Source organism: Mesocricetus auratus, unplaced genomic scaffold (assembly GCF_017639785.1).
Source record: "Mesocricetus auratus isolate SY011 unplaced genomic scaffold, BCM_Maur_2.0 Super-Scaffold_100003, whole genome shotgun sequence".
NCBI lineage: Eukaryota > Metazoa > Chordata > Mammalia > Rodentia > Cricetidae > Mesocricetus > Mesocricetus auratus.
Genome location: NW_024429188.1, coordinates 41,712,576 through 41,738,903, shown reverse-complemented (window position 1 = coordinate 41,738,903; position 26,328 = coordinate 41,712,576). Strand labels below are relative to the sequence as shown.

At 41.6% G+C, this 26,328-nt stretch overlaps 1 protein-coding gene and 1 pseudogene across 1 annotated transcript; one reads left to right on the top strand and one right to left on the bottom strand.

Moving 5' to 3' along the window:
• Positions 1-8,491: 8,491 nt before the first annotated feature.
• Positions 8,492-8,775, bottom strand: LOC101831610 (annotated as a pseudogene).
• Positions 8,776-19,743: 10,968 nt separating this feature from the next.
• On the top strand, positions 19,744-21,261 carry LOC101831346 (germ cell-less protein-like 1). The gene has a single exon (XM_005081216.1). It carries the CDS (start codon positions 19,744-19,746, stop codon positions 21,259-21,261), a length of 1,518 nt encoding a protein of 505 aa, XP_005081273.1.
• The last annotated feature ends 5,067 nt before the right edge of the window (positions 21,262-26,328 follow it).

Genomic DNA, 26,328 nt, shown 5'->3' with positions numbered 1-26,328 from the left:
CTTGGTTTTCCTCTGAAAAGAGGTTGCACCTTCACCAATAGCCTCTCCTGGGATCTTTTTAGGGACTCCAACCCTGCCACATTTTTACCAAGCATATACTTCACTCTACGACCCCTTTAATCTTCTGGTTTCTACTGCAACTAAGGCTGCACCTTCACCTATGGCCTCTATTAGCCTCACACAATGCCAAGCCTCAACTGATTTCCATGACCCCTTAACACCTTCAAAACCAGCACACTGTGGGAGACTCTTACACGTTACCAAGTTTGGCTATCGGCATGAGGTGCAGACTTAGCACCCTCTGAACTTCAGCTGGACTATACTTTCTGTGTGCTCATCCCAAGGGAACACTTCCCAGAATATACTGTCTCAATGATAGTGCTCTTTTCTTAATCACAGTTGATTCATCAACCCCCAGCTGACCAGAAATCAATTCTCCCAGTATAGCAAAGGTTTCACTTAAATGTTTCCAGTCTTTTGCTAACTACAGCTGACTCTTCAGTCCCCGCTGACCAGAACCACAGAATCTTAATGTTGAATGACTCTGATAAGAGTTTCTCAGGGACTCTCAAAGCGTCCCTCTGAAATTTCCCAAGCCCACATTACCTTCTAATATCCTCCAATAGCTCATTACATTCTGAATGCTCAACAGCTTTTCCAACCTAAAGTTCCAAACTTCTTCCACAATCCTCCCCAAAATACAGCCAGACTTGTCACAGCAATATCCCATAAGCCAAATACCAATTTGTATCTTATTAGGATTTCTACTGTTGTGATAAAACATAATAACCAAAAAATGGAGGGGAAGAATTTATATCATCTTAGAACCCTCAAGTCACACTCCATCACTGAGGAAAGTCAGGGCAGGAACTTACGGCAGGAACTGAAGCAGAGGCCATGAAGGAATGCTGCTCACTGGCTTAGTCTTCATGTCTTACTCAGTTTGTATTCTTATACATCCCAAGACTACCTGACCAGCAGTATGATCATAAACAATGGGCAGTTCCCTTCCACATCAATTAATCAAGAGAGTGCATTTCTCAATCTCAATCAGGGTTCCCTCATTCCCTCCTCTCTGGTGACATTATATTTGTCAAAGTGACAAAAAACAAACAAAAAAACTAGCCAAAACACTCAGCTTCCCTCTAATTAAAGAGTGACTAATGGCAGTTCGCATGGGAATGTGGCAATGTCTGTTCTACTCAGTATCGATATGCTCTCCACAGATAACAAAATGTGCCCACCCCAATACATAATTGGTTCCTGACATTTATTATCATCAAATCTATAATTCAGTGAGGAGGAAAGACAGGCAAGGGAATAAATGATGTAAATACTTCACAGGTTTTATTCATGAACGAAGCCATGAAGGGGTTCTCTGGTATAAGATGCAAAGCCTAAAATCTACTTACAGGCTGGGGTACTTAAAGGGCAACAACTGCACAAAACTTTTGCTATGGTCATAGAACACATTGCCTTTTTTTAGTTCTGACATACTTGGAAATTAAATCAATAGGTCTTTATGAGTGTCAAATGCCACATGTCATTCAATGTCCTAAGTTTAGCAGAAAACCTAGTCAGTGTGCTGGCTAGTTTTTGTCAACTATACTCAAGATAGTCATTTAAAGAGAGGGAACTTCTGTTAAGAATATGACTCAATAGGAATATAATGATTATGAGGTGTGGCCTTATTGGAAGAAGTGTATCACTTGCACTGGGCTTTGAAGTTTCAAAAACACATGCTAGGCCCAGTCTCTCTGCCTGCTGTCTGCAGATCAGGATATAATTCTTAGCTACTGCTCCATCATCATGTGAGCTGTCATACTTCCCTCTATGATGTTAATGGAGTAAGCTTCTGAAACTTTAAGCCAGCCCCCAACTAAATACTTTCTTTTATAAGTTGCCATGGTCATGTTGTCTCTCCACAGCAACAGAACACTGGGCAAGAGAGCTCTGTAAGATTGGCCTCCAGGCAAGCCTATGCAGCATCTTTTACTTAATTATTGATGTAAGAAGGCCAACTCCATTGCGGCTGATACCATCCTTGGACTGGTGGTCCTAGAGCACATGAAAAAAGCAGCATAAGCAAGACATGAGGAAGGAGAGAGTAAACAGCATTCACCCATGGTTTCTGCTTAAGTTCTGGTCTCCAGCATCCAACCTTGGTTTCCTTGATGATGAACAGTAGTATGTAAGCCAAGTAAACCGTTTTATGCCCAAATTGATTTTGTTTGGTGCTTAATCATAGAACTAGAGAGTAAACTATAGCAGAAATTGGTTCCAGAATTATTAGAGCATTGCTGTGACATATATGACCATGTTTTTTTGGCGGAATGTGGCTGGACTTTGGAACTTTAGGTTGGAACAGGTTTTTCTTTCTTAATAAAACTTATTTTATTACTTCCCTTCATCCTCTAGTGCTTAGATCTTAATGAGCTATTCTGTGGGAGCTTGGAAGGTAAGAATATGGAAAGAAATGGATACAATAGAGGCCTGGATTTTGTAGTTTCAGAAAGAGACTATCAAGATATCCATATGATATTTTGAATTGAGAATCTGATTTCTGGTCATCTGTTGCTAAAGCATCAGCTGTGATGAACAAGAAATGAGCAATACTGAAGTTAAAACTTTACTGGGACAATTGATGCTGGGAAGATGATGCTGAGAAATCAGGCATGATTAAGAAGAGACCAGCATCACTGAAGTAAAATCTTCTGAGATTATTCCTCAGGGAAAGCACACAGAACCAATCCCTTCATATGTTGGTTTTCATCCATGCTTTATCAAAGTCACTTTCGACTCCTTTGCTCATTTCAGTTTATCCTGTGTGCTTATATTCTAATATGTTCCCTACCCTTGCAAACAGAATTCAAATTTCTGAAAGTAAAAATGAAGTATCTCTTATTCACCACTCTTTGTGTACTTCACAAACAGACACATTATTTAGCTGCTCATAAAGTATTTGTTGAGTACATGGAAATACGCCCTGGCAACATTTCCAGTCACCACAGGGAAGCCAGCAGATTTAGGACTTCTTGGATCTTCTTAAATTCTCAACATTTAGTCCTTTCACAAAAACTTGATTTTAGAGATGCAACTAGATATAAAACACACTTGGGAGGTTCCTCTGCTATTTAGTTAAAGTTTCCTCACCAGTGGTATCTGAGAATAATTTTCAAATTGGTTCACTGTTATAGTCATAGTGTGCAAGTTTTTTATCAAGATCCAATTTCAAGAGTTTAGAGAGACTGGACAGACATTTTGGTGACATAACACATGTAATTCAAGCTCATCTCCAGATTTCTCTGTGTCTAAAATTTCAGAATATAGTGCTTGGGATCAAAGTTTCTCAACGTTCAGAAGAATGATCCAGACTAAAAGAGGTTGATTTTAATTTGTTGAACAAATCAGACATGAATAGAATTGGCCTCTTAAGCATAATGCCCAACCAACATCTTTCCTTTTCTTCATGAACTTTAAGATTAATCATATCCAGTTTTAGAAAAAAAAATGAAAATGGAGAAATTATCTAGAAAACTACTGTTTCCATGGTATGCCAAAATCATGAAACACATGTCACATCATGAAACACATGTCACATCTGTGTCTTTTCTTTCCTCATCATATATGACAGATTGACATAATCTCCGTACTTATGGCTACTTGTGATGACTGTACTTAAGAAAGGAGATTAGCACCTGGAAGTGGTACCTGTACTACCAACTTTAAAATACCCCTGTGCTGTCTTAACATGTGGCCTGCCTATGAAGACTGCAATTTGAGGACCTTATAAGAGTGTTTCCAGGATATGAGAGAGAGTGGGACAAAGGAAGGTCTTATGTTAATGTTAGACCATGGTGAGATTCTCTCTTGTGTAAATTCAAGAGTGAGGTAGTTAGAACAAGGTTAAGACAACTGTGAGCCACAACAGAAACTTGATAGCATTTGCAGCGATTATGGAAAGAAAGAAATGCTGGGTGTTCTGGGGGGGCCCCAACCCTGATTAAACCACAAGCATATTCCACTGACTTTTCATTTTCTCCTTTTACCATGAGGCCAGGGGGACTATGAGCCAAGACAGATTATAATAGCCAATTGGCCTTTGACTTTTAGGTTTCTGAAATGTGCCTAGCATCCAAAGTCACAGGAATATAACTCATTTTTCTGCTCATGATGCCTGGCAGATGCTCTCTAGAAGGTGAAAGAGTTTCAGTTCATTTGCCTGATCAGCTAGCCAATGTTCACTGCAGCCGAGTAAATATAAGGAGACAAAATGCTGCTGTGCAAGTGTTTCCCACTTGCCAAAATAGCCAATGGATTACCCACATTGTATCCTTTTCCGCCTTTTAAGGTGGGTGGACTTAGAAGGCCTGATGATTTATTTGAAGTCACACAGCTGATAAGTGTAGCATCTGAACTTGAATGCAGTCTGAGCTGTCTGTGTGTGCTCTGTGCCACCTCCTGCTATACAGTACTACCAATCTGTTACAGTTTTGTTTTCTGCTACTGAATTCTGTTACCACATCTCCATTAAGGTCAGTAGGTGAAGGGGAAACAGCAATATAATTTTTTAAACAAAAGTATTTATTTGCTGGGCAGTGGTGGTGCACATCTTTAAATTCAGCACTTAGGAGGCAGAAGCAAGCAGATATCCAAGATCAAGGTCAGCCTGGATTACAGAATGAGTTACAGGTACAGCCAGGCTACTCAGAGAAACTCTGTCTCAAAAAAAAAAACAAAAAGAAAGTTTTAGTTATTTGGTATTTATCTATTTATTGTTTAATGTATGTACTGGCTACTTTTATGTCAACTTGACATAAGCTAGTAAAGTCATTTTGGAAGATGGAACCACAATCGAGAAAATGCCATCACCAGACTGGCTTGTGTACAAGACTATGGTACATATCCTTGACTGGTGAATGATGTGAGAGGGTGCAGTTCACTGTGGGTGGTCCCATCCCTTGGCTGATGATCCTGGTTCTATAAGAAGCAGACTGAATAAGTCATGTGGAACAAGCCAGGAAGCAGCGCTCCTCTGTGGCCTCCACATAAGCTCCTGCCTCCAGGATCCTGCACTGTTTGAGTTCCTGCCCTAACTTACCTCAGAGCTAGACTATGCTATGATGTAGCACTATAAGATGAAATAAAGTTTTTCTTCCCCAAGTTATTTATGATCATGATGCTTTATCACAGCAACTGAATCTATAAATAACACTCTCTCTCTCTCTCTCTCTCTCTCTCTGTGTGTGTGTGTGTGTGTGTGTGTGTGTGTGTGTGTGTGTGTGTGTATCCCATGACATGAGTGTGAATGGTAGAGAAGAACTTAGGGAAATCATGAACTACAGGTCTCTGAGTTTGGTGGCCAAGTGCCTTAACTCACTGAGTCATCTCACCAGCCCAAGTAGAATATCTTAAAAGCACACTTTTAAAATGTTAATGTACCTCGGGGCATGGTCAGCTGTAGGTACCTGGTCTCTCCCTACATGTTAATAATCTTAAATAAGGTATCAGAAAATGGAAAGATCTCCCATGCTCTTGGATAGGTAGGATAAACATAGTAAAAATGGCAATCCTACCAAAAGTAATCTACAGATTCAACCAATGCCCCATCAAAATCTCAGTACAATTCTTCACAGACCTTGAAAGAACAACACTAAACTTCATATGGAAAAACAAAAAAACAGAATAGCCACAACAATCCTATACAATAAAGGATCATCTAGGGGCATCACCATCCCTGACTGCGATCTCTGCTATAGACTTATAGTAATGAAAACAGCTTAGTATTGGCATAAAAACATACAGGTGGACCAATGGAATCAAACTGAAGATCCTGATATCAACCCAGACACCTATGAATACCTAATTTTTGACAAAGAATCTAAAAATATAAAATGGAAAAAGAAAACATGTTCAACAAATGGTACTGCTATAACTGACTGCCAACATGGAGAAGAATACAAATAGATCCATGTCTATCACCATGTGCAAAACTCAAGTTGAAATGGATCAAAGCCCTCAATAAAAATCCATCCATACTGACCCTCATAGAAGAGAAAGTGGGAAATACACTTGAACACATGGGCACAGGAGACCACTTCCTAAACGAAACACTAGTAACAAAGACACTGAAAGCAACAATTAATAAATGGGACCTCCTGAAACAGAGAAGCTTCTGTAAGACAAATGACACAGTCAACAAGACAAAACAGCCCCTACAGAATGGGAAAATATCTTCACCAACCCCACATAGAACAGAGGGCTGATCTCCAAAATATACAGACAACTCAAGAAACTAGACAACAAACTACCAAATAATCCAATTAAAAAGTGGGATAAGGTTCTATACAGAGAATTCTCAACAGAACAATCTCAAATGGTGGAAAGACACTTAAGGAAATGTTCAACATCTTTAGCCATCAGGGAAATGCACATCAAAACCACTCTGAGATTCCATCTTACATTGATCAGAATGACTAAGATCAAAAACAGCAATGACAGTTTGTGCTGGATAAGATGTGGAGAAGGAAAATATTCCTCCATTGCTGGTGGGAGTGCAAACTTGTACAGCCACTGTGGAAATCAGTGGCTATTTCTCAGAAAATTAGGGATCAACCTACCTCAAGACCCTGCAATACTACTTTTGGGCATATACCTGAAGAAGACACATTCACACCACAAGGACATTTGCTCAACTATGTTCAAAGCAACATTATTTGTAATAGCCATATCTTGGAAACAGCCTAGATGCCCCTCAACTGAAGAACAGATAAAGAAAATGCAGTACATTTACACAATGGAGTAATACTCAGCAGTAAGAAACAATGGCATCCTAAAATTCACAGGTAAATGGACAGAACTAGAAAGAACCATCCTGAGTGAGGTAACTTAAAACCAGAAAGACAAATATAGTATGTATTCGCTCATAAGTGATACCAGGCATAAAGCAAAAGAGACCCAGCCTACAATCCACAACCCCAGAGAAGCTAGAACCCTCTTCCAGAAACAGATAGAAGCAGATGCAGAAATTCACAACTGACCATTGGGCCAAGCTCCTGGAGGACAATCGAAGTGAGGGAGGAGTGATAATATGAACAAAGGAGTCAAGACCATGATGGGGAAACCCCCAGAATCTGCCGATCTGAGCTAGTGACAGATCACTTACTCAGATCTGACAAAAGGGGAGCTGCATAAGATCAAACTAGACTCCCTTAATATAGGTGACAATGGTGTGGCTGGGACAATGTATGAGGCCACTGGCAGTGGGTTCAAGACCTAACACTAATGCACAGACTGACTTAGTGGAGCCCATTCTATATGGAGAGATACCTTGCTCATCCTAGACACAGGGGTGTGGGGGGTGGAGAGGAGCCTTGGTCCTGCCTCAACGAGATGATGGGACAGAATTAGTAGACTTCCTGGGGAGGCCTTACCCTCTCCAAGGAGCAGAGGTAGGGGAGGGAGTGTGGGGTGCTGGAGGAGAGAGAGGAAGGGGAACTGTGATTGTAATGTAAAAAATAAATCAATAAAAAGAAATACCAAAAATGTTAATAATCAGAATTTAAATATAATTTCAAAGTGAAAGTACATTTAAATAATATTTTTTAATGTTTTATAGAATTCTAGTTCTAGAACAATATGGAGTAGGCAGGCTCACATTTTCCTATTCTTACCACAATATTCACTAAAAACTGATGAAACATATGCATATGCAAAACAAATACAATAAAGTTCTGAAAGGTATTGAGAAAAAGATCAACCATTGAGGGACCTGGGGGCCTGTGAAACAAAAGGGTGGCAATTACCCTGCTTTTCTTTCTGTCTTATGTACCCTGGAAGCTGAACTTGAGAGCTGAAAAGGGAGCAACCTAGAAATAAAAATAGGCAGTGAAAAAAAATCCTGCAAAATTCTTCCCTCTTTAATCAAAGGTAAATGAAAAGGGCAGCCTGACAGCACAGAACGGTTCTTGGTGACAGCTACAAAGCATCACAGAAAAATCAGTCTGTCTATCCCCACCTACAAAGTGAAGGATCCAGACTTCTACGCCTACGTGTCTGCAATGAAGTGCCCCAAAAGCCTCTCCCCCACTGGGGAGGTTCCAAAGAGGGCAAGCATTCAATTACAAAAATCTCTGGAATGGGGCCAGAAGAGACCAAGTGGAGTCATGACTTATACCATCGGGGCTGAGACAGGCAAAATAATGTCTTCCCCAAAATGTCCACAGCCTAGTCCCTAGAACCCATGAAGGTTATATTATTAAATGTTAAAATGGAATTGAGGCTGTGGATAACCTTGAAGTTGTTACTTTCTTTTCTCTTGCCACTTTTTGAATCAATTCAATGCTTTTATTATCACCTATGTACTTTATAGAAAGAGGTGTGGAGAACAGACCAGAGTCAAAAAAAAAAACCAAACAAACAAACAAAAAAACCAAAACCTGTGTTTTTACACATTGCTCTATTTACACACAGCTGTGGGGATATTCCCACTTCAGGAACAGTAGCTGCACTTGTCCAAAGCCTCTTTGCAGTTGCAGCACTGGGAGCACTTCGCACAATCCACCAGGCAGCAGGAGCAGCAGTTTTTCTTACGAGAGGTATATTTGAACTCTTGGCATTTGCAGAAGCGGATCCACCTGTGGCATAGGAGCAGCTGGGGTCCGTGATGAGTAGAAGCAGCAGCGGAAGACTGATGAGAAGCTGACGATGAAGTGTTGGGAGAAGGCATGATCTTTCCTTGCCAGTTTTAAGACAGAAAAGAGTTTCCTGGATCATCTTGTTATATCTATTGTAGTGACCTGAGCTCTCAAAACCCGTGGGAGTTGTTCAGAAGAACAGGTAAAATCCTGACACATCATTTTCAGGCTTCAACACCGGAGAAAGGAGACCATGAGTCAAGGAATAGAGCAAGCCTCTAGAATCTCAGAATAGTCCCTAAAATTCAGGTAAAAGGAAAAACAAGACATCAAGCTTTCCCTTGGAAAGAATCAAATCCTGCCACCAACTCAAAATGAGCAGGAAATGTATTCTCCCTAACAGCTCCCAGAAAGGAATGGAGTCAGAAAACACCTAGATTTTAGGTCACAGAGACTAATACTAGACTTGTGACCTGAAAAATTTGAAAGATACTAAATGTTTACTATTGTAAATGCAGACAAATCTTTGCCAATTTGTTACAGCAACAATAGGAAATAAAACCCTATGTGCCTTGTCCACATTTTTCTAATTAAAAATTTTTAAATTTATTTAAAGTGTTTTCCCATAAACTATATTTTTATTATATTCTTTCTCATTCCTAAACCTCTTGTAGATCCTCCCCATTTTCATTCCCACACAATTTAATGTTCTTTCTCTCTGTGTACTGTGGTGACATATTAATTATGATTTATTAAAGCTTGCCGGAGGATTCAGAAAGCAAAGTCAGCCACAAGCCATAGAAGCCAGGCACACACCTTTAATCCCAACAGCCAGAAGCTAGCTAGGAGGTGGTGGTAAACACCTTTAATCCTAGGACTCAGGATTAAGAGGTAGACAGATCTCTATGAGTCCAAGCCTACCCAGGGATACATGAGATTGAATCAGTCTAGAAGAGTAACAGATCACACACCTTTAATCCCAGCACTAGAAGGGTATAAAAGATAGAAACAGGGTCTTCAGTATTCAGTCTGAGGCATTCATTTCCACCCACGCTGAGGAGAGGTTACAGTCAAAGGCTTGGCGAGAGCTCGTGGAGACAGGATCAGCCCTTTCAGTCAGAGGTAGAGGTAAGAAGCTAGTGGCCAGCTGCTTTGCTTCACTGATATTAGCTTGAAGTTTGAACCCAAATACTAGCCTCTGGGTCATTTATTTTTCGTGTTACAGTATACACGGACTTTTTACAAAGGCCATATGGGGAGCAGTAATGTGGCACCTCAATGTGCCACGGTGTCAACATACCAACATGGTGTCTTCATAGGCCTAATGGAGATCCTGGATTTCCACCACTATCTGGTAATAGTGAAGTCATGACTATTTTTTTCACCATCCAGCATGGTGTCCCAAAGATCGGCTGAAGCAGAAGACATGAATATGCAAAACCTCACAGCACCCTATACCTGTAGAATTCAACGAACACTGACTCATCATGTCAAGGACTTTCCTTCATTATGCAAAGAAAATCAGATGTTCTGAACCGAGAACATAAAAACATGGAGAATAACCCCCAAAGAGTTTTGAAGCAGCTATCATTAAAATGATTAAACGAGTAACTAAGAACATAATTGAAACATATGAAAAAGAAACTAGGAAGTCTCGGGAAAGATAAAGAAGGTACAAAGAAAATTCCAATGAAAACATGCTTCACGACTTTTTTTTAAATCATCAAAATTAAAAACAGATTGGTTATTTTAAAATCTAAATAGATAAAGTTGGCAGCCAAGTGGAGATGACAGAAGAAAAGCAATCAGTGGCCTTGAAGACAGAAAAAAAAAAGATCACACACTTTTCCTGAGCAAGAGTAAAGTGAAAACAAACCTCAGCTACTTGTGCAATCATGCAAAAGATTTCACAATTGTTGTCATTTGGTACTTTAGTAGATTTCTTATCAAAAACCATGGAGACCAGAGAGAAGTGGCCCAACATTTCCACCATACTGACAGAAAAGAGAAATGGAACAAGGAAAAAAATGCTGTCATCCAGGACCCAGTAAGGGGTTGGAGTATTTTTTATGTGTATGCGGCGGTGGTGGAGTGGGGTGGTGACATGAGCAGTCTCAGGTAAAGGAAAGCAGAGAATTAAAGATGGCTAAAGGAAGTTCCTGAAAGAAAAACTGATAAAATGAAGGGGCCATAGAACCCCAAGAAGGAACCAACAGGAAGAGTAAAACTATGTATAGATACAATGGAGTTTGCTTCTCCTTTTGAGTTCCTTCAATTCTGTTTTGAGGTTGAAGTACAAATTATAATACTGTGATTTCCAATGTGGAAAACTACTCCATACAGCAATGCTTCAATTAAATGTTTTATTAAAGAGTAGGAAGCAGTTCTCAATTTACTGAGAGCCTATCTCATGGAAGGAACATTCTCTGCAGTCTCTATTTTATTTGCTTTATATGGTGGTGGTGGTAGTCATGCTGTGTGGATGAGGATACAGAATGAGTAAGTAAATGACTGTGAATGGTTCCTGAAAGTGAAAGAATCCTATGTAAGAATAGTAGCAAAACAAATTACGATGAATAATTTGTGGGAAAAGATTTTAGGTAAAGATATTACATAACTGGGCATAAGGTAAAAGGAAAAATAGGTATTTGTGAGTATTAATTGATGGATCATTATATATATTTTACTCTAATGTGTCTAATAATATATATGTTAGATTTAGAGATATATAAATAAATATATATTTTAGAGATATATATGTTAGAGATAGATGACTGCAGAATCACCAGAGGAAATAGGTACTTAATCAACCCCATTAAAAACCACATTGATTCCAATTTGAGTTTCCCATACATGCATGGATATGTATGCATAAATGACCATCCAGTGGAACATCATCAATCTACCAGGGACCACATCTATACAGAAAACCAATTCTTCCTCCTACCCTTCCCCAAAAGAAGACATGAAGTTGACAAGAGGGTGGGAAGTAGAATTTGGATCCAGGAAGTCATGTAGAAGATTATGGAGGTGGGTAATATGACTAAAAACATTGCATACATATATGAAATTCTCAAAGAATTAATAAAAGATTATATTAGTAAAAAGTACATATTAGAGTCTAATAATACCAAAATAACACCTTAAAGAACCTATAAAACCATGTGGAATACACTAGAGTAGTACTCTGAGGAGGATTTTTAACAGAAGAATTTTATTTCAGAGAAAATAAATATAAATTCATAGACCACGCAACCAAACTATGAAACTAGAATAGCAAAATACATGAAAGAAAGTGAAATGGAAGGATACTTATCAAAATCACATAAAGAAAAAATGAATACATACACAGGTCAAATGAATATCTACAAATAAGTTCAGGTAAAACAGCTACTTATTAAGAAATATTATAAATAAATATCCATAAACGTTCAGCAATGGTATACACATGGTGTGTACATGTGAAGGTGTGTGTAGTTGTGTGTGTGTGTGTGTGTGTGTGTGTGTGTGTGTGTGTAAGATAGAGACAAAGACAGAGAGAGAACATCCAAAAGAGGCCTCACCCTCTCTGAGGAGTAGATGGGGGTGGGATGGGAGGATGCTGGGGTGAATGGGGGGATGGGAGGGAGAGGGAACTGGGGTTTGTATGTAAAATAGGATTGTTTCTAATTTAAATAAAATTAATAAAAATTAATCTTCGCCATCTCATTAACCTATCTAATATATACTATTCCATCCAGAGAACTCAAAATGAGGATTCTAAACAATCTTTCATGTGATAGTGACTTAAGTTCAGAAGAGGGCAGATTCTTTCCAAGATGATAGAATAAAATTAAATTTATGGTTAGTAACACCTTTTTCTCATTCATACTCTACTACTAATATAATAATAATGAATTATGGTGACAGATGCAACAGATGCTTCTTTGTTTGCTTGCTGTGTAACCCTGGCTGTCCTGGAACTCCCTCTATAGACCAGACAGACCTCAAAATCACAGAGATCCGCCTTCCTTTGTCTCCCAAGTGCTAGGATTAAAGGTGAGCACCATCATGTGCAGCTACAGCAGATGCTTCTTAATGTAAATCATAGTTTTAAGTACACTTTGAAAATATAATTAAAACTGTTAATTTTCTAAAAATATTAAGTAGAGATAGTCTGATCATTTCATAACCTATGATTCCATTGTGGTACTTTCAGGAACACTAATATAACATCCCCTATCTTTATACCATTATCTCTTTTGTGGTTTTTTTTGTTTGTTTTTTGAGACAGGGTTTGTCTGTGTCTTTTGAGACTTTCCTGGAAATGGCTCTTGTAGACCAGGCTGGTCTTGAACTCACAGAGATCCATCTGCCTCTGCCTCCCAAGTGCTGGCATTAAAGGCGTGCGCCACCACTGCCCAGCTATATACCATTATCTTTTACTCCTACCTTATGATCTACTTCTGACATTTAACACAAAACAAATATCTGAACCTATTGATTTAAAAACAAATAAATAAAACAACAACAAAATCACCAAATAGAATATGCTTTCACTCTAAGCATTTTGACAAGATTTAACCATTTATTATGATTATTTTAAAACTCAGTCCATTAAACTATATAGAAATAAGTTCATACAGCAACACATCCTTTAAATATGTGTAATTAGAAATATTATGTGAGACTTAGTTGTTCATGCACTTCTTTATTATGATATGTCTGACAATATTTAACTTCAGTTGGAGTGAGCCTCCTGAAGACAATAATATTACATCCAGCTTGTATGTTATCTTCTGCTATATTTGCCCTTCAAATTTTTCTTTATTTTTAATTTTAAAATGATTTAGTTATTGAACTTCTAAGAATAAATAAATAGACATACGCTAAATAAATAATCTTTAGTAAACTACAGAAATTCACAAAAAGTTTTAGAAAATATTTTGGGACAAATACAACATAAAAGTTCTAATTGACAATACTGTTGGTATTTGGTAGGTAGGGTAAAAAGGTAAAATCAAATGGTTTTGTTCATGAGCTTTAAAAATATAGCACTTGATATGGAAGTTACCAATACCTGACAGATGATACCTAACAGTTCGAGAGAAAATCTAGCAATTCTGATTGAGATGGGATATAGAGAAGTGGTTTCATCACCCTGCGAACAAACTTCTTAATGTAAACATTACTCATGGGGCCTTTGTATTCGTTTGGTCCAAAACTCCGATGATATAGATGTATTACAGAGATATTAAAGAAATGCTTCTGTTTTCTGCATTTCCCCTGGTTCCACCAACAGTTAATTGCTACAGACAACACCTGATCTGAAAGCCTGCTGACTCCCTGCTCAATTTCTGCCCTAGCCATCATGGACTGGCCTCACCATGGGACATAAAAGAAGAGCAGCACTACCTCGGAATCCCAGCGAAAATGCTCCGCAGAGTTCAGCTGGCCTTGGAAGAGGTCAAGGACCGGAGATCCGGAGGAGAAAAAGCTGACAGGCAATTTTGCTGGTATTATCGCATCTGTTGCTCCACTTCAGGGCAAAGAGAAGGGCAAAGGCAAGCGCCACAGCCAAGCACAGCAGCTCTGGCTTCTGGAGCACCGGGAGGGAAGCACTGAGCATGCAAGGCAGAGCCGGCCCCTGGTCAAGCTGAGGAGCCCATGGGGTCTGCCACCACCCTTGTCCTCAGATCAGTCTCTGCTGCTGCTGCACCCACTGCCCTGACCTCGGCATTCTGACCGCTTTTTTTTTTCTTTTTAAAGGCAGACTTATTTTAGAAATCTCTTTTTGCATACATTTCCTTGGAACACCAATTCCAACATTCATTGAGAGAAACTGGATCATGTTCACACAGTGAAAATATATCTGTTGTGATCCAAACAGCTAGGCTCTAGTCAGACTTAACGAATGGAGTAATCTGGTCCTAAACTACTTTGCTCACAGTAGTTACTTTGTTTGTGATAACCTGTTTCATGAAGCCTGTTAACACTATTGAGGACATTGTCCATCTCAAGGAACACAAAGGAGCTCTGTCATATTGAGATAAATGACATACATACTTGTGGTTGCTATTTGTCTTATCCCATCTTTGTAGGCCTTCAATTGGATCCAGCCAATTTGCCTGGTTCCTACCTGAGAGGGGGAGTGTGAATTGAGAAAGGGCAGGTAAAGACTGGGTAGTTTTGTATGTCAACTTGACACAAGGTGGAGTCATCAGAGAGGAAGGAGCCTTTGTTGAGGAAATGTCTCAATGAGATCCAGGTGTAAGGTATTTTATCATTTAGTAATCAATAGGGAAGGTCCAGCCCATGGTGGGTGGTGCCATCCCTGGGATGGTGGCCCTGAATTCTATAAGAGAGCAGGCTAAGTAAGCCATGGGAAACAAGTCAGTAAGCAGTTTCCCTGCTGACCCCTGCCCCATAGCCTCTGCATCAGCTCCTGCTCTGGAATCCTGCCCTGTTTGAGTTCCTGTCCTGACTTCCTTCATTGATGAACAGCAATCCTGAAGTATCAGCCAAATAAAGCCCTTTCCTCCCCAAAATACTTTTTGGTTATGGTGTTTCAGTGCAGCAATAGAAACTCTACCTAAGACACTGGCCATTCTAGTGGGAGCTTTGAAGATAGTAGTGCTGAGAACAATGTTCACAACGGAGGTTTCAGAGGGGAACAATATTAGCAACTAGACTAGAGACCATTTTTGTGATGAGTTGTCAAAGAATGTGGATGCCGGTTTGCTGTGTCTTAAGAATCTGCCCGAGGCTAAATTGAAAAGTTTTGGACTAATTTCACTGGTAGAGGAAATTTCAAGACAGCTCAGAAGTGGCTTTACCCAGCTTGAGCATGGCAAGAATGCCTCTGGGAGGACTTGCCATTCTCCCCCCATTCTCTCTGAATTGCCAAAAAAAATATCAGATTACATTGCTAAAACTAGCCACCAAGATCTATTCCCTTATTGGGTCACTTCTTTCTCCTGAGGCTGATTATCAAGGTCTCACTATGAAAGTATTGAAGTTCAACAACCAAAAGTTCTCTTTTAGCCATATTAATTAACATGCTTAATGAAAACTAAACATCACCTCATTGTAACATGGGCTTTCCCCTTTTACCTTTATAAACATGCCTATGGGCCATGTCTGTCTCTTCTCTATCCAGAAGCAGTCCTTTGCACCATCACCCAAACAAATACCTCATTCTTCCTCTCTCTTGCCCCCTTTCTCCTCTCTTGCTTGTTCCATTCCCCTTCTCCCTCATACTCTATCTCCTATCTTTGTCTCTTGTTCCCTTCCTTTGTCTCCCAAGGCAAATACATCTAATTTGTGCTGAGAACTTGCTCTCAGGATGTCTTGAAACAACTCCAAGATTCCCTACATGCTGAATATTGACTCTGTTATGTGGTTACGAATAATCACTCTTATGCTGGTTTGCAAGGAAAAATAGCAATGTAAAAAATGCAAAATGTATAGTTGGAGGAGAAAAGGAGAACTGGGAAATTTAACTTTGGGGTCAAGGCTTGTGCTGAAAGAAATAAGGAGAGGCCTGATGGGGAAATGGAACAAAGGGAGGGTACCCTGAGGGAAGACAATGTCAAGCTAATCCTGAAACTTGTGAAAGTTATTTTCACAATTCTTAAAAAGGAAGGTAGACTGTGAAACTTTCCTCTCCTAGACAAGAACAATAAATCAAAAGTTATACAAATGTGGTTAAAGGAGGGATCCTGGCTTCCTCCCAAAGTAACAGCTGATCTTGGTGACCATGTTGGCCATATGATTCTGTCTTAAGAATCATGAAGAATACATGAGTAAAGAGATTGTGGAATCCTTATCTGTATTTAAGGAGAGCCACTGAGGTCAGGTGTGTGACTGGAAAGTCCCTTGCACTGAAACCCTGAAAGTCAATTGCATGAAGTTGTGACAGTGATGTTTGGACTGCTTTGCAGATCCCAGGATGTTCAGGTGCCAGAGGCTTGGAATATCTACCTGAGATAGCTGCAAAGAGGAAATGAGGCCAATGCAAGAGAAAGAAGTACGATACAGTCAGAAAATCTGGAAGAGTGAATGATCTTAAAAGCCATCTAAGCCCTTTGACACCAGACATGGATCTACAGGTTTTGGAGTTTGTCCTGCTGAATTTCAGTCTTCTTTTGGTCCAGCATTTCCTCATGATGTTCTCATTCCTCTCTTTTGAAATGGTAATGTGGTTATATATTGTTTATGATCTAATAAAACTTTCCTAGAAATGAGAACTTAAAGCTAGGCACAGCCACAGTGGTGGTACACACCTTTAATCCCAGGTCTCAGGAGACAGAGGCAGATGGATCTCTGCAAGTTCAAGGCCACCCAGGGCTACATGAGAATGCTTTAGTCTAAAAGGGAAACAGAGCTCACACCTTTAATGCCAGCACTAGAGAGGAATATAAGACAGGAGCAGGGCAATTAGTCTCCAGTCATGTGGAGGACAAGAAGTCAATTAATCTTCAGCCACTTTGAGTATAGGATTACATTCAGTCTCCAACCCAGCCGTGCTGAGGATTCAGGATCACCCTTTCAGTCTGAGGTAGAGGTAAAAGCTAGTGGCTGGCTGCTTGAACCCCAACATCTGTCTCTGGGTTTTTGTTACTTATACTACATGGCACTGTGTATTCTGTGCCATTGTGCTCTAGAAATATGTAATTTGATGTTTTACAGGGGATTATAATTCAGACATTGCCTTGAGTCTCAGAAGCAATTTGGGAATTTTTAAACTTTTTTATTGATTCTTTGTGTCTTTCACATCATGAATATTGATCCCATTCATTTTCCATCCCTTTACATCTGCCCTCTGTCCTTGCAACCCCCATCACAAAAAAAATTAGAGAAATATAGATGGAGCGTGTTTGTCCTGGGAGCCACTTCCAAATTACCACACAGAGATGTATATTAAATAACTAATTAATTATTACTAATTAGCTCTTATGTTTTATGTTACTCCATATTCCTTATTTACACTCTCCCAAATGACAGTGCCTTTATTAGCATGGCAGGTTCATCTCCTGCTCCCTCTGCATCCGGCTAGCCACTCCTCTGAATCCATCCCCATTCTTCCCATCATTCTCAGTTTAGCTTCCCCACCTAACTTCCTGACCAGCCACCTGCCTGTCACTTTTTTTTATTAAACCTATAACAGTGACAAATCTTCACAGTGTACAAAAGGATTATTCCACAGCAGAGAAAAAACAAGAAAAAAATATTGTCATAGAAGCTGTAATGTGACACACTGAGTCACACAGTAAAGCCTTTAGACCATATATCTTTACTTGCAAGTGTTGCTTGCAAAGACTTACTGATGCTAGGCCCTTACTGGGACTTTTCTTGGATGTCCTGTTTTTGTTGTGTGTCATGGAGATCCTGCAGCTTTGGTTCTCCAGAAAATCATAGATAGGGTGGATACTGGAGTGAAGCAAGTCATAGTCCTAGTTCTGGGCCTGGGTAGTTGCAGGAGCAACTTTGGACTTCTAAGCTGTGTTATGACTGTGAAAGACTAAATTCATTTAGCATTATGATATGGGCACAAGTCTATGGGGACCAGGGAGCTGAATGTAGTGGTTTGAATAAGAATGGCCCCCATAGGCTCATATATTTGAATACTTGGTTCCCAGTTGGCAGAAATGTTTAGGAAGGTTTAGGAGGCGTGGCCCTGTTGGAGGTGTTTCTCTGGGGGAAGGTGTCTTAGTTTGAGTTTTTATTGCTGTGAAGAGACACCATGACTATGGCAAGTCTTATAAAAATGAGCTTTTAATTGGCATAGCTTGGTTACAGTTTCAGAGGTTCAGAACTATATCATGACGGGGAGCATGTCAGTATGCAGGCAGATATGCTGCTGGAGCTGAGAGTGCTCTATTTTACAGGCAACCGGAAGTTGACTGACTGTCACACTGAGGGAAGCTTCAGCAAAAGAGACCTCAAAGCCTACCCCCACAATGACACACTTTCTCCAACAAGGCCATACCTTGTAATAGCTCCCTTTGGGGCCATTTTCTTTCAAACTACCACATTCCACTCCCCAGCCCCCAAAGGCTTATGGCCATAACATATTGCAAAAAAAAATTTCATTCAGTCCAACTTCAAAAGTCCCCATAGTCTATAATAGTCTCAAAGTTATTTAAAAGTCCAAAGGATCTTCCGAGATGCATGACCATCTCTTAACTGTAACATGTACTATAGAAAAATTCATGCCCAAAGACTATTTGTGTACTAATTTGGTAATTGCTGTCTTCTTTTAGGGTAAATTCAGTTTGTCTGTCTACTAGGGGGAAATTCTATGTTCAATGTATCAAGGAGAGACAAAGCTCCCTCTGTCTAGGGCATATCTCTACATTATCTAAGACATGAAATGGCTAGAAAACACCATAGCAAAAGTTTGCATTTGAAACATAGCCACTCACTAGATTACTAATTTGCAAATCCCAGATCTTAATTATACCCAACAGTTTAAATTTTTGTCTAGTTGATCTTTCTAGTATCTTAAGGTTGTGTCTAATATTCAGTGTTCAGATTTCAGGGGAAAATATTTGTATGGCCTGCAAACAGATGGCTTTAAGTCACACTGAGATGTTTTTAAAATGTTGTATAGCTGGAAACATTATTTTAACAAATTTATTTTAAAACGCAGCAGGATATGGAGCAAATATCTTTTTCTTTGAAAATGGCTTCACTATCTCTGCTGATAATGCATTTGCTGAACTTATTAAAGTATGTGAAGTCGTTTGGAGGATAAAGATGGGAGCAAGATGTAATTCCTGATAAAGAAATCATCATTCAAAATTTTGGACGAGTAATGCTATTTGTGTTTAATGGACATAATCAGAGAGGTCCATGCGAATAAGTATGGATTGCGCCATCGGTCAGTGAGGCTAGACCAAGAACAGGAAGTTTTGGAGGGAAGTGCAATGTGCAGTCCTCCAAGGTAGGGGGCGCAATGCTCCAGCTGGATTGCTAGTATAGCACGGTGGTTCATCTTGGCCACCATTTTGACGCTGAGGCTGAGCGGCATTGTTCGCTGTTCAGCCGCAGTCTGGCTTGAGGTGTTGTCTTGGCCTCTCCGTCTGACGAGGAAATACGTGTTTTTCACCCCTCAGACGAAGCCATGGGCTCTGTGAGCAGTCTAATGCGGCTGAGAGGAAATCCCCCCGCAGAAGAACCTCCGGCTGCCAGAGATGAAGCGGCAGCCGAAGCTGGACCAGCCTTTGTTCGAGAAGAGGAGGGAGGTGAGGCAGCCAGAACTAGCGCTAGACGGGTAGGCCGCAAGCGGACAAGCAGCTCAGGAGGCCCCTCGCCAAAAGTATCCCGTGACACTTCGCCCCTGGACTTGTCCTCGTCACCTTTCCCGAGGGGTGGGGACAGTGATGTAAAGATCTGTGCGTTTGGGGAGGAGTGGTGCTTGCACAAGTTCTACCTTTGCCGGTCAGGATACTTCGCCAGCATGTTCAGCGGTGCGTGGCGAGAGACGGACATGACTACAATACACATGCAGATGCCTGACGAAAATATTGACCGTGAGTCTTTCTATGACGCTTTGGTCTACTTGTACAGTAACAGTATGCCGATTCCTCCCCACCGAATCATTGCCATCTTGGCCACAGCCAGTATGCTGCAGTTGGATGAGGTACTTGAGCAGTGTGAGGAGATAATGAAGGCCTCAGTCAGTGCAGAGAATGTGTGCAACTACTACTACTCTGCTGAGGATTACGGGCTCCAGTACACCAAATATAATTGCCACCAGTGGCTCTTAGACAACCTGGTGACTCGACAAAATAAGCAACTATTGCAAGAAATCAATGTGGATCTCATGAAAGAGCTTATTGCCTCTTCAGATCTCTTGGTGATGGAAGTAGAGATAGATATATATACTATACTGAAAAAGTGGATGTTTCTGCAGCTAGAACCCACATGGTCAGGATCCCCAACAGCACTATTGTCTGCAGCCGACTTGTGCTTTGCCAAGTACAAAAGTGATTCAAATGGTGTCCCTTTTCTGGAGACTGACCAGGGGAGAGCCTTTATGCCAGTGTTCCAGCGACTAAGGCTCCCCTACATCATCTGTGACCTGCCTTCGGCACAAGCTATTGATCAGGATGCACTGATCCCTGCATCCTGGGTGACCCCAATCTATAAAGAGCTATGGCTAGCACTTCTTCGAGCAGAGCAGTCCAGAGAACTTGGGCCAGTGAATGTCTATGTATCTGATACCCATGGAACCAGCATGCGATGTGGAGGCCAACTTCAAAGGGATGAGCAATGCAGCTGGACCTGGTCTGGCTTCAACTTCGGCTGGGACTTGGTAGTTCACTATGTCAACAGGCGCATTGTATTCCGTCGCAGTGCTATGAATCAATCCTGTAGCCTTGGTGTCAGCTTACTCTGGCAGAGAAAGGTTGCCTTCCGTCTGCGTGTGATCTCGTTGAATGCAAAAGGAACAGCTGTTTTGAGGAAGGAAACAGACTATCATGTTCTCTGCCTGAGAAAGGATCAAGAGCTAGAAGTGATCAACCTAGAAAACGAAGACATAATTTTCCCCATGTATGTGGCATGTAACTTCCTGTACGTTCCTGGAGAGAGTGGCCACGGCCAGAGTGAAGAATCAACCAGAACTCCAAGAAGATAAGAAGCACTTACATGAGGTCATGGGTTGGCAACATCCTGCAGATTCCGTCTACCTCTATGAAACTAACCAGACTTGACTTTAAGAATTTCTGTTGAAGGAAAGTCCATAAAGTTTGAGACTATCTTGGACTGTATGAGAAGCTCCTTCAAACTACCAAAACATAATCGTACAGTTACTGCGGCAACTTATCCTGAATTACCACCTATCAATATCTACATAATTTCTAAGAACACTGGAAAAATGGTAGAAGGAAACTGTGAGCTGACCTAACCTACTGCTTGGTGAAACGTTTTAAAATTGCATTACTTGTCTTTTGATAAAGTTAATGTTTAAAGGAATATTTTCATTTCTCTTTCAGTTATATTTAGAACTGCCCTATCCTACTCATAGTTTCATTCTCTTATTCCTCCATTCCTAAAATTTTCCTCATTCTGAATATAGCACTTAGTTTTCATGTTTTCTGTTTCCTCATTCTGAATATAGCACTTAGTTTTCATGTTTTCTGTGTGAAAAAAAGAAATGTTGGGGGCTAGAGAGATGGCTCAGAGGTTAAGAGCACTGGCCTCTCTTCCAGAGGTCCTGAGTTCAATTTCCAGCAACCACATGATGGCTTACAACCATCCATAATGAGATTTGGTGCCCTCTTCTGGCCTGCAGAGATACATGCAGACAGAACACTGTATACATGTTCAATAAATAAATCTTTAAAAAGAAAAACGGAAATGTTATTTGGTGTTCTCAAAACTAAGAATATGGTACTATAGTTAGGCTTTACTTGCATTTACCCCCAAAAAGATTTCAAAATCTATAGCACTATATTTTGGGGTGTAATGCATGGAAGCAGTTTCATTACGTAGTTAATTAAATTACCAAAATCTAAATATTTACAAGTATGCATGTAGCATTGAGCTTCAGAAATGTTTGCTGTTAAAGTTTTATTTGGATCACAGAGCATAACAAGTTATAGGGGTGTTTGATAGTGAGTGTGTGAATTTAAATTCAATGTCAAGCCCTGAAAAAATACTGCATGCTCATTTTAAAGAGCAAGAATAGTAACATAATCTTTGGAATAGAGAGGCTAAAGATTATATTGAGAGGTGCTTTGTGTTCTGAAGTAGGATAAAGGGCTGTTTAGTAATCATTTAAATAAATTTTTATTTAAGTTAAAAATTATTTTGCATACTAGTCCCAGTTCCCTCTCCCTCCCATCCTCCCATGCCCCCCACCAACCCCCATCCACTCCCCAGGGAGAGTGAGGCCTCCCATGGGGAAATCATCCAAGTCTGATGCATCATTTGGGGCAGGACCCAGCCCCTTCCCCCACCCTCCCATCTCCCCCATCCCTCCACGTCCACCACATATCTAGGCTGAGAGAGTGTCCCTCCATAGGGAATGGGCTCCACAGCCCATTTGTGCACTAGGGATAAATACTGGTTCCACTGCCAGAAGTCCCACAGACTGCCCAGGCCTCCTAACTGACACCCATGTTCAAGGGGGCCTGGTTAGGTCCACAGCTAAGCACTGAGCTGCACTCCTGGAATCCAGTTGTAGAGAGGGATGAGTGATAATATGAACAAAGGGGTCAAGACCAGGCTGGTGAAACCCATAGAAACAGCTGACCTGAGCAATTGGGAGCTTACAACCCCAATCTGACAGCTGGAGAACCAGCTGTTTAGTAATCTAAAGCTGTCAGATAGTTTTGTCAATTTTCCTGCACAGTTTATACTTTTGTTTCATTTAACAGGAAAATAAAAACTAAGTACATGTACCACATTTACTTTATCTGTTGATGGATATTAATTGGTTGATTTCATTACACGCTGCTGTGGAAAAAACAGCAATGAACATAGATGTGCAAGTATCTCTGATGGAAGGAGAGGTCTTTGGGTATATTCTCAGGAGTAGTGTAGCTAGGCCATATGGTAAGGGACGGGCAATATGAAACTAGAAAGGGGAATAGAGGGGAAAAAGGGTGCAGAGAAGGGATGAGCTCAGAAGATAGGAAAGAGGAGTGAAATGAGAGTAGAAGAAACCAAAACTAAATATATAAGAAAATGCCTATCATATTTTATGCTAAATCAATAATAATTTTAATAAAAATATATAAAATGAAGACACGAAGAAAATAGTCTGGGTTGGAGAAATCATGTTTATAAGGATGACAAATAGCTCAGGCCAGGGAAGGGCCTGGATGCTGGAGTGGACATTGAAATGTATGTATAAAATCTCATGTACTGTTGGTACTGAGGGTGTCTGGAGGCCATGGTGGGCTTTGATATGCTGATGTGTGCCACAAGTGACCATATGTCCCTTCTGCCAGAGGTAAGAGAAATGACTCCTTTTGCCTAAAGGGAATGTGTTTCACAAGTTCCTGAGGAATAATGGCTTTTAGCTACCCAACAGTTTCCCTATAGTCCAGCTTGAGCTCATTTCTACACATGGACAGCCTGAAATCTATATGAGACCTCCATGCTAACTACCTGAAACCTAACATTCCAGCCTTTTGTTGATAAAGGATGATGCCATTAATGACAACTTCAGCACTATGATACAGTCATGGTAGTGGCCCAGAGAGGCTAGAATGTTGGTCAAAAGCCAGAGGTTGGGGGGTAGTCATCAGGAGCATCTGGTTTGCTGACTCAGCCTGAGGAGACAGGAAGCCATAACATCAGCTGGACTGGCCTACACCAGTGTTCAGCAGGTTCAGGGTTCACAGGTTCTGCAAGACCACCTGGGGCTGATGAGTTGCAGGCCATTTGGGAGTAGTTTTCAGGGCCTACATGGTGTGTATTAGCTGAGTGGGAATGTTCCAGGATAGATATAGGCGAGGAATAGCAGGTATTAGAATGATCATCGTCTACAATCTGCACCGAAATCTTCATTGTAGAAAAAAACTGTCAAAAGTGTCAAGAAGCAGATGCACTGCTGTGAGCCATAGCAAAAAAAACCTAAAAAGTTATCTGTATAACAGCATAAAAATTCATTTGTAATGAGACAGAAATTTCTTGGCAGGAAAGAGAACAAAGGAGAAGAGTTTTGCCAGGCAGTGACAGTGCACACCTTTAATCCTAGCACTGGGGAGGCAGAGGCAGGCAGATCTCTGAAGGTTCGAGGTCAGCCTGGTCTACAGAGTGAGTGCCAGGACAGCCTCCAAAGCTATGCAGAGAAACCCTGCCTTGACAAACAAAACCAAAAGGGGGGAGCAGCATTTGGGGACCCAAAAGTTGGTTCTGAGTTAAAAGCATGAATGCTCTTCCCTCTGTTCAAAGACATTTTCATCACAATAAGTAGCACTCTCAGCCCAGATATGGGAGAGAGGCATTGTCCTGCTCCAAATGATGTGACAGACTTTGATGATCCCCCTTACCCTCTCTGAGGAATGAATGGGGGATGGGGAGATGGTGGGGGGTCATGGGAGGATGAGAGGGAGATGGAACTGGGATTGACATGTAAAATAAGATTGTTTTTAATTTCAATAAAATGTATTTTAAAAAGGAAAAAAATAGAAAACAACCAAAGGAAAGTTAAACTTTTGAACCTGTAACTAGAATAATCGTAGCCAGTATTTTTATCAAGACTAGATGTTGTGGAATATTCCTTTATACTGTGTGAAGATGTGCCACTTAATAAAATAAAAAGCTAAACAGATAACAGCTAGGTAGGAGGTATAGGAGGGACTTCTGGATAGAGAGCACTAGAAAGCAGAAAGGCAGAGTCACCAGCCAGATGGAGGGGAAGCACGATGGGAAATACAGAGTAAAGGTAATGGAGCCACATAAAAGAACATAGATTAAAAATGTGGGTTAATTTAAGTTCTAAGAACTGTTAAAAACAAGCCTAAGCTAAGGCTGAACATTCATAATTAATGGTAAGTCTCCATGTAATTTTTGTGACCTGTTGGCCCAAAGAAAAACCCATCTAAAGCTACATTAATAGCTTATCAGAACTCCATTGATCAGTATGTTAAAATACTGAACTTTGAAGTCTTAACCTTGTATGTTATCTTTAAGTCTCATTTTTCACATACCTAAAATCACTTTCTCAGGCCTTTACAATTTGCATTCACAAAACTTAAATCATTGCTTTAGGCCTTTCCAACTTACATAAACTTTAACCTTTAAAAATAGTTTTTGGTCTGGAAAAAAAATCCTATAGCATAACTTGAGCTCATTTCTAGACATATAGTGTGTTTACAGGCCTGCCTGGCCTGCCTGGCCTGCCTGGCCTGCCTGGCCTGCCTGGCCTGCCTGGCCTGCCTGGCCTGCCTGGCCTGCCTGGCCTGCCTGGCCTGCCTGGCCTGCCTGGCCTGCCTGGCCTGCCTGCCTGGCCTGCCTGCCTGGCCTGCCTGCCTGGCCTGCCTGCCTGGCCTGCCTGCCTGCCTGCCTGGCCTGCCTGCCTGCCTGCCTGGCCTGCCTGCCTGGCCTGCCTGGCCTGCCTGGCCTGCCTGGCCTGCCTGGCCTGCCTGCCTGCCTGGCCTGCCTGGCCTGCCTGCCTGCCTTGCCTGCCTGCCTGCCTTGCCTGGCCTGCCTGGCCTGCCTGGCCTGCCTGGCCTGCCTGGCCTGCCTGCCTGCCTGGCCTGCCTGGCCTGCCTGCCTGCCTTGCCTGCCTGCCTGCCTTGCCTGGCCTGCCTGGCCTGCCTGGCCTGCCTGGCCTGCCTGCCTGGCCTGCCTGGCCTGCCTGGCCTGCCTGGCCTGCCTGGCCTGCCTGCCTGCCTGCCTTGCCTGGCCTGCCTGCCTTGCCTGCCTTGCCTGCCTGCCTTGCCTGCCTTGCCTGCCTGCCTTGCCTGCCTTGCCTGCCTGCCTTGCCTGCCTGCCTTGCCTGCCTCGCCTGCCTGCCTGCCTGCCCGCCTGCCTCGCCTGCCTGCCTGCCTCGCCTGCCTCGCCCGCCTGCCTCGCCCGCCTGCCTCGCCTGCCTCGCCTGCCTGCCTGCCTGCCTCGCCTGCCTCGCCTGCCTCGCCTGCCTGCCTCGCCTGCCTGCCTCGCCTGCCTGCCTGCCTGCCTCGCCTGCCCGCCTGCCCTGCCTGCCTGCCTGCCCGCGCCTGCCTGCCTGCCTGCCTGCCTCGCCTGC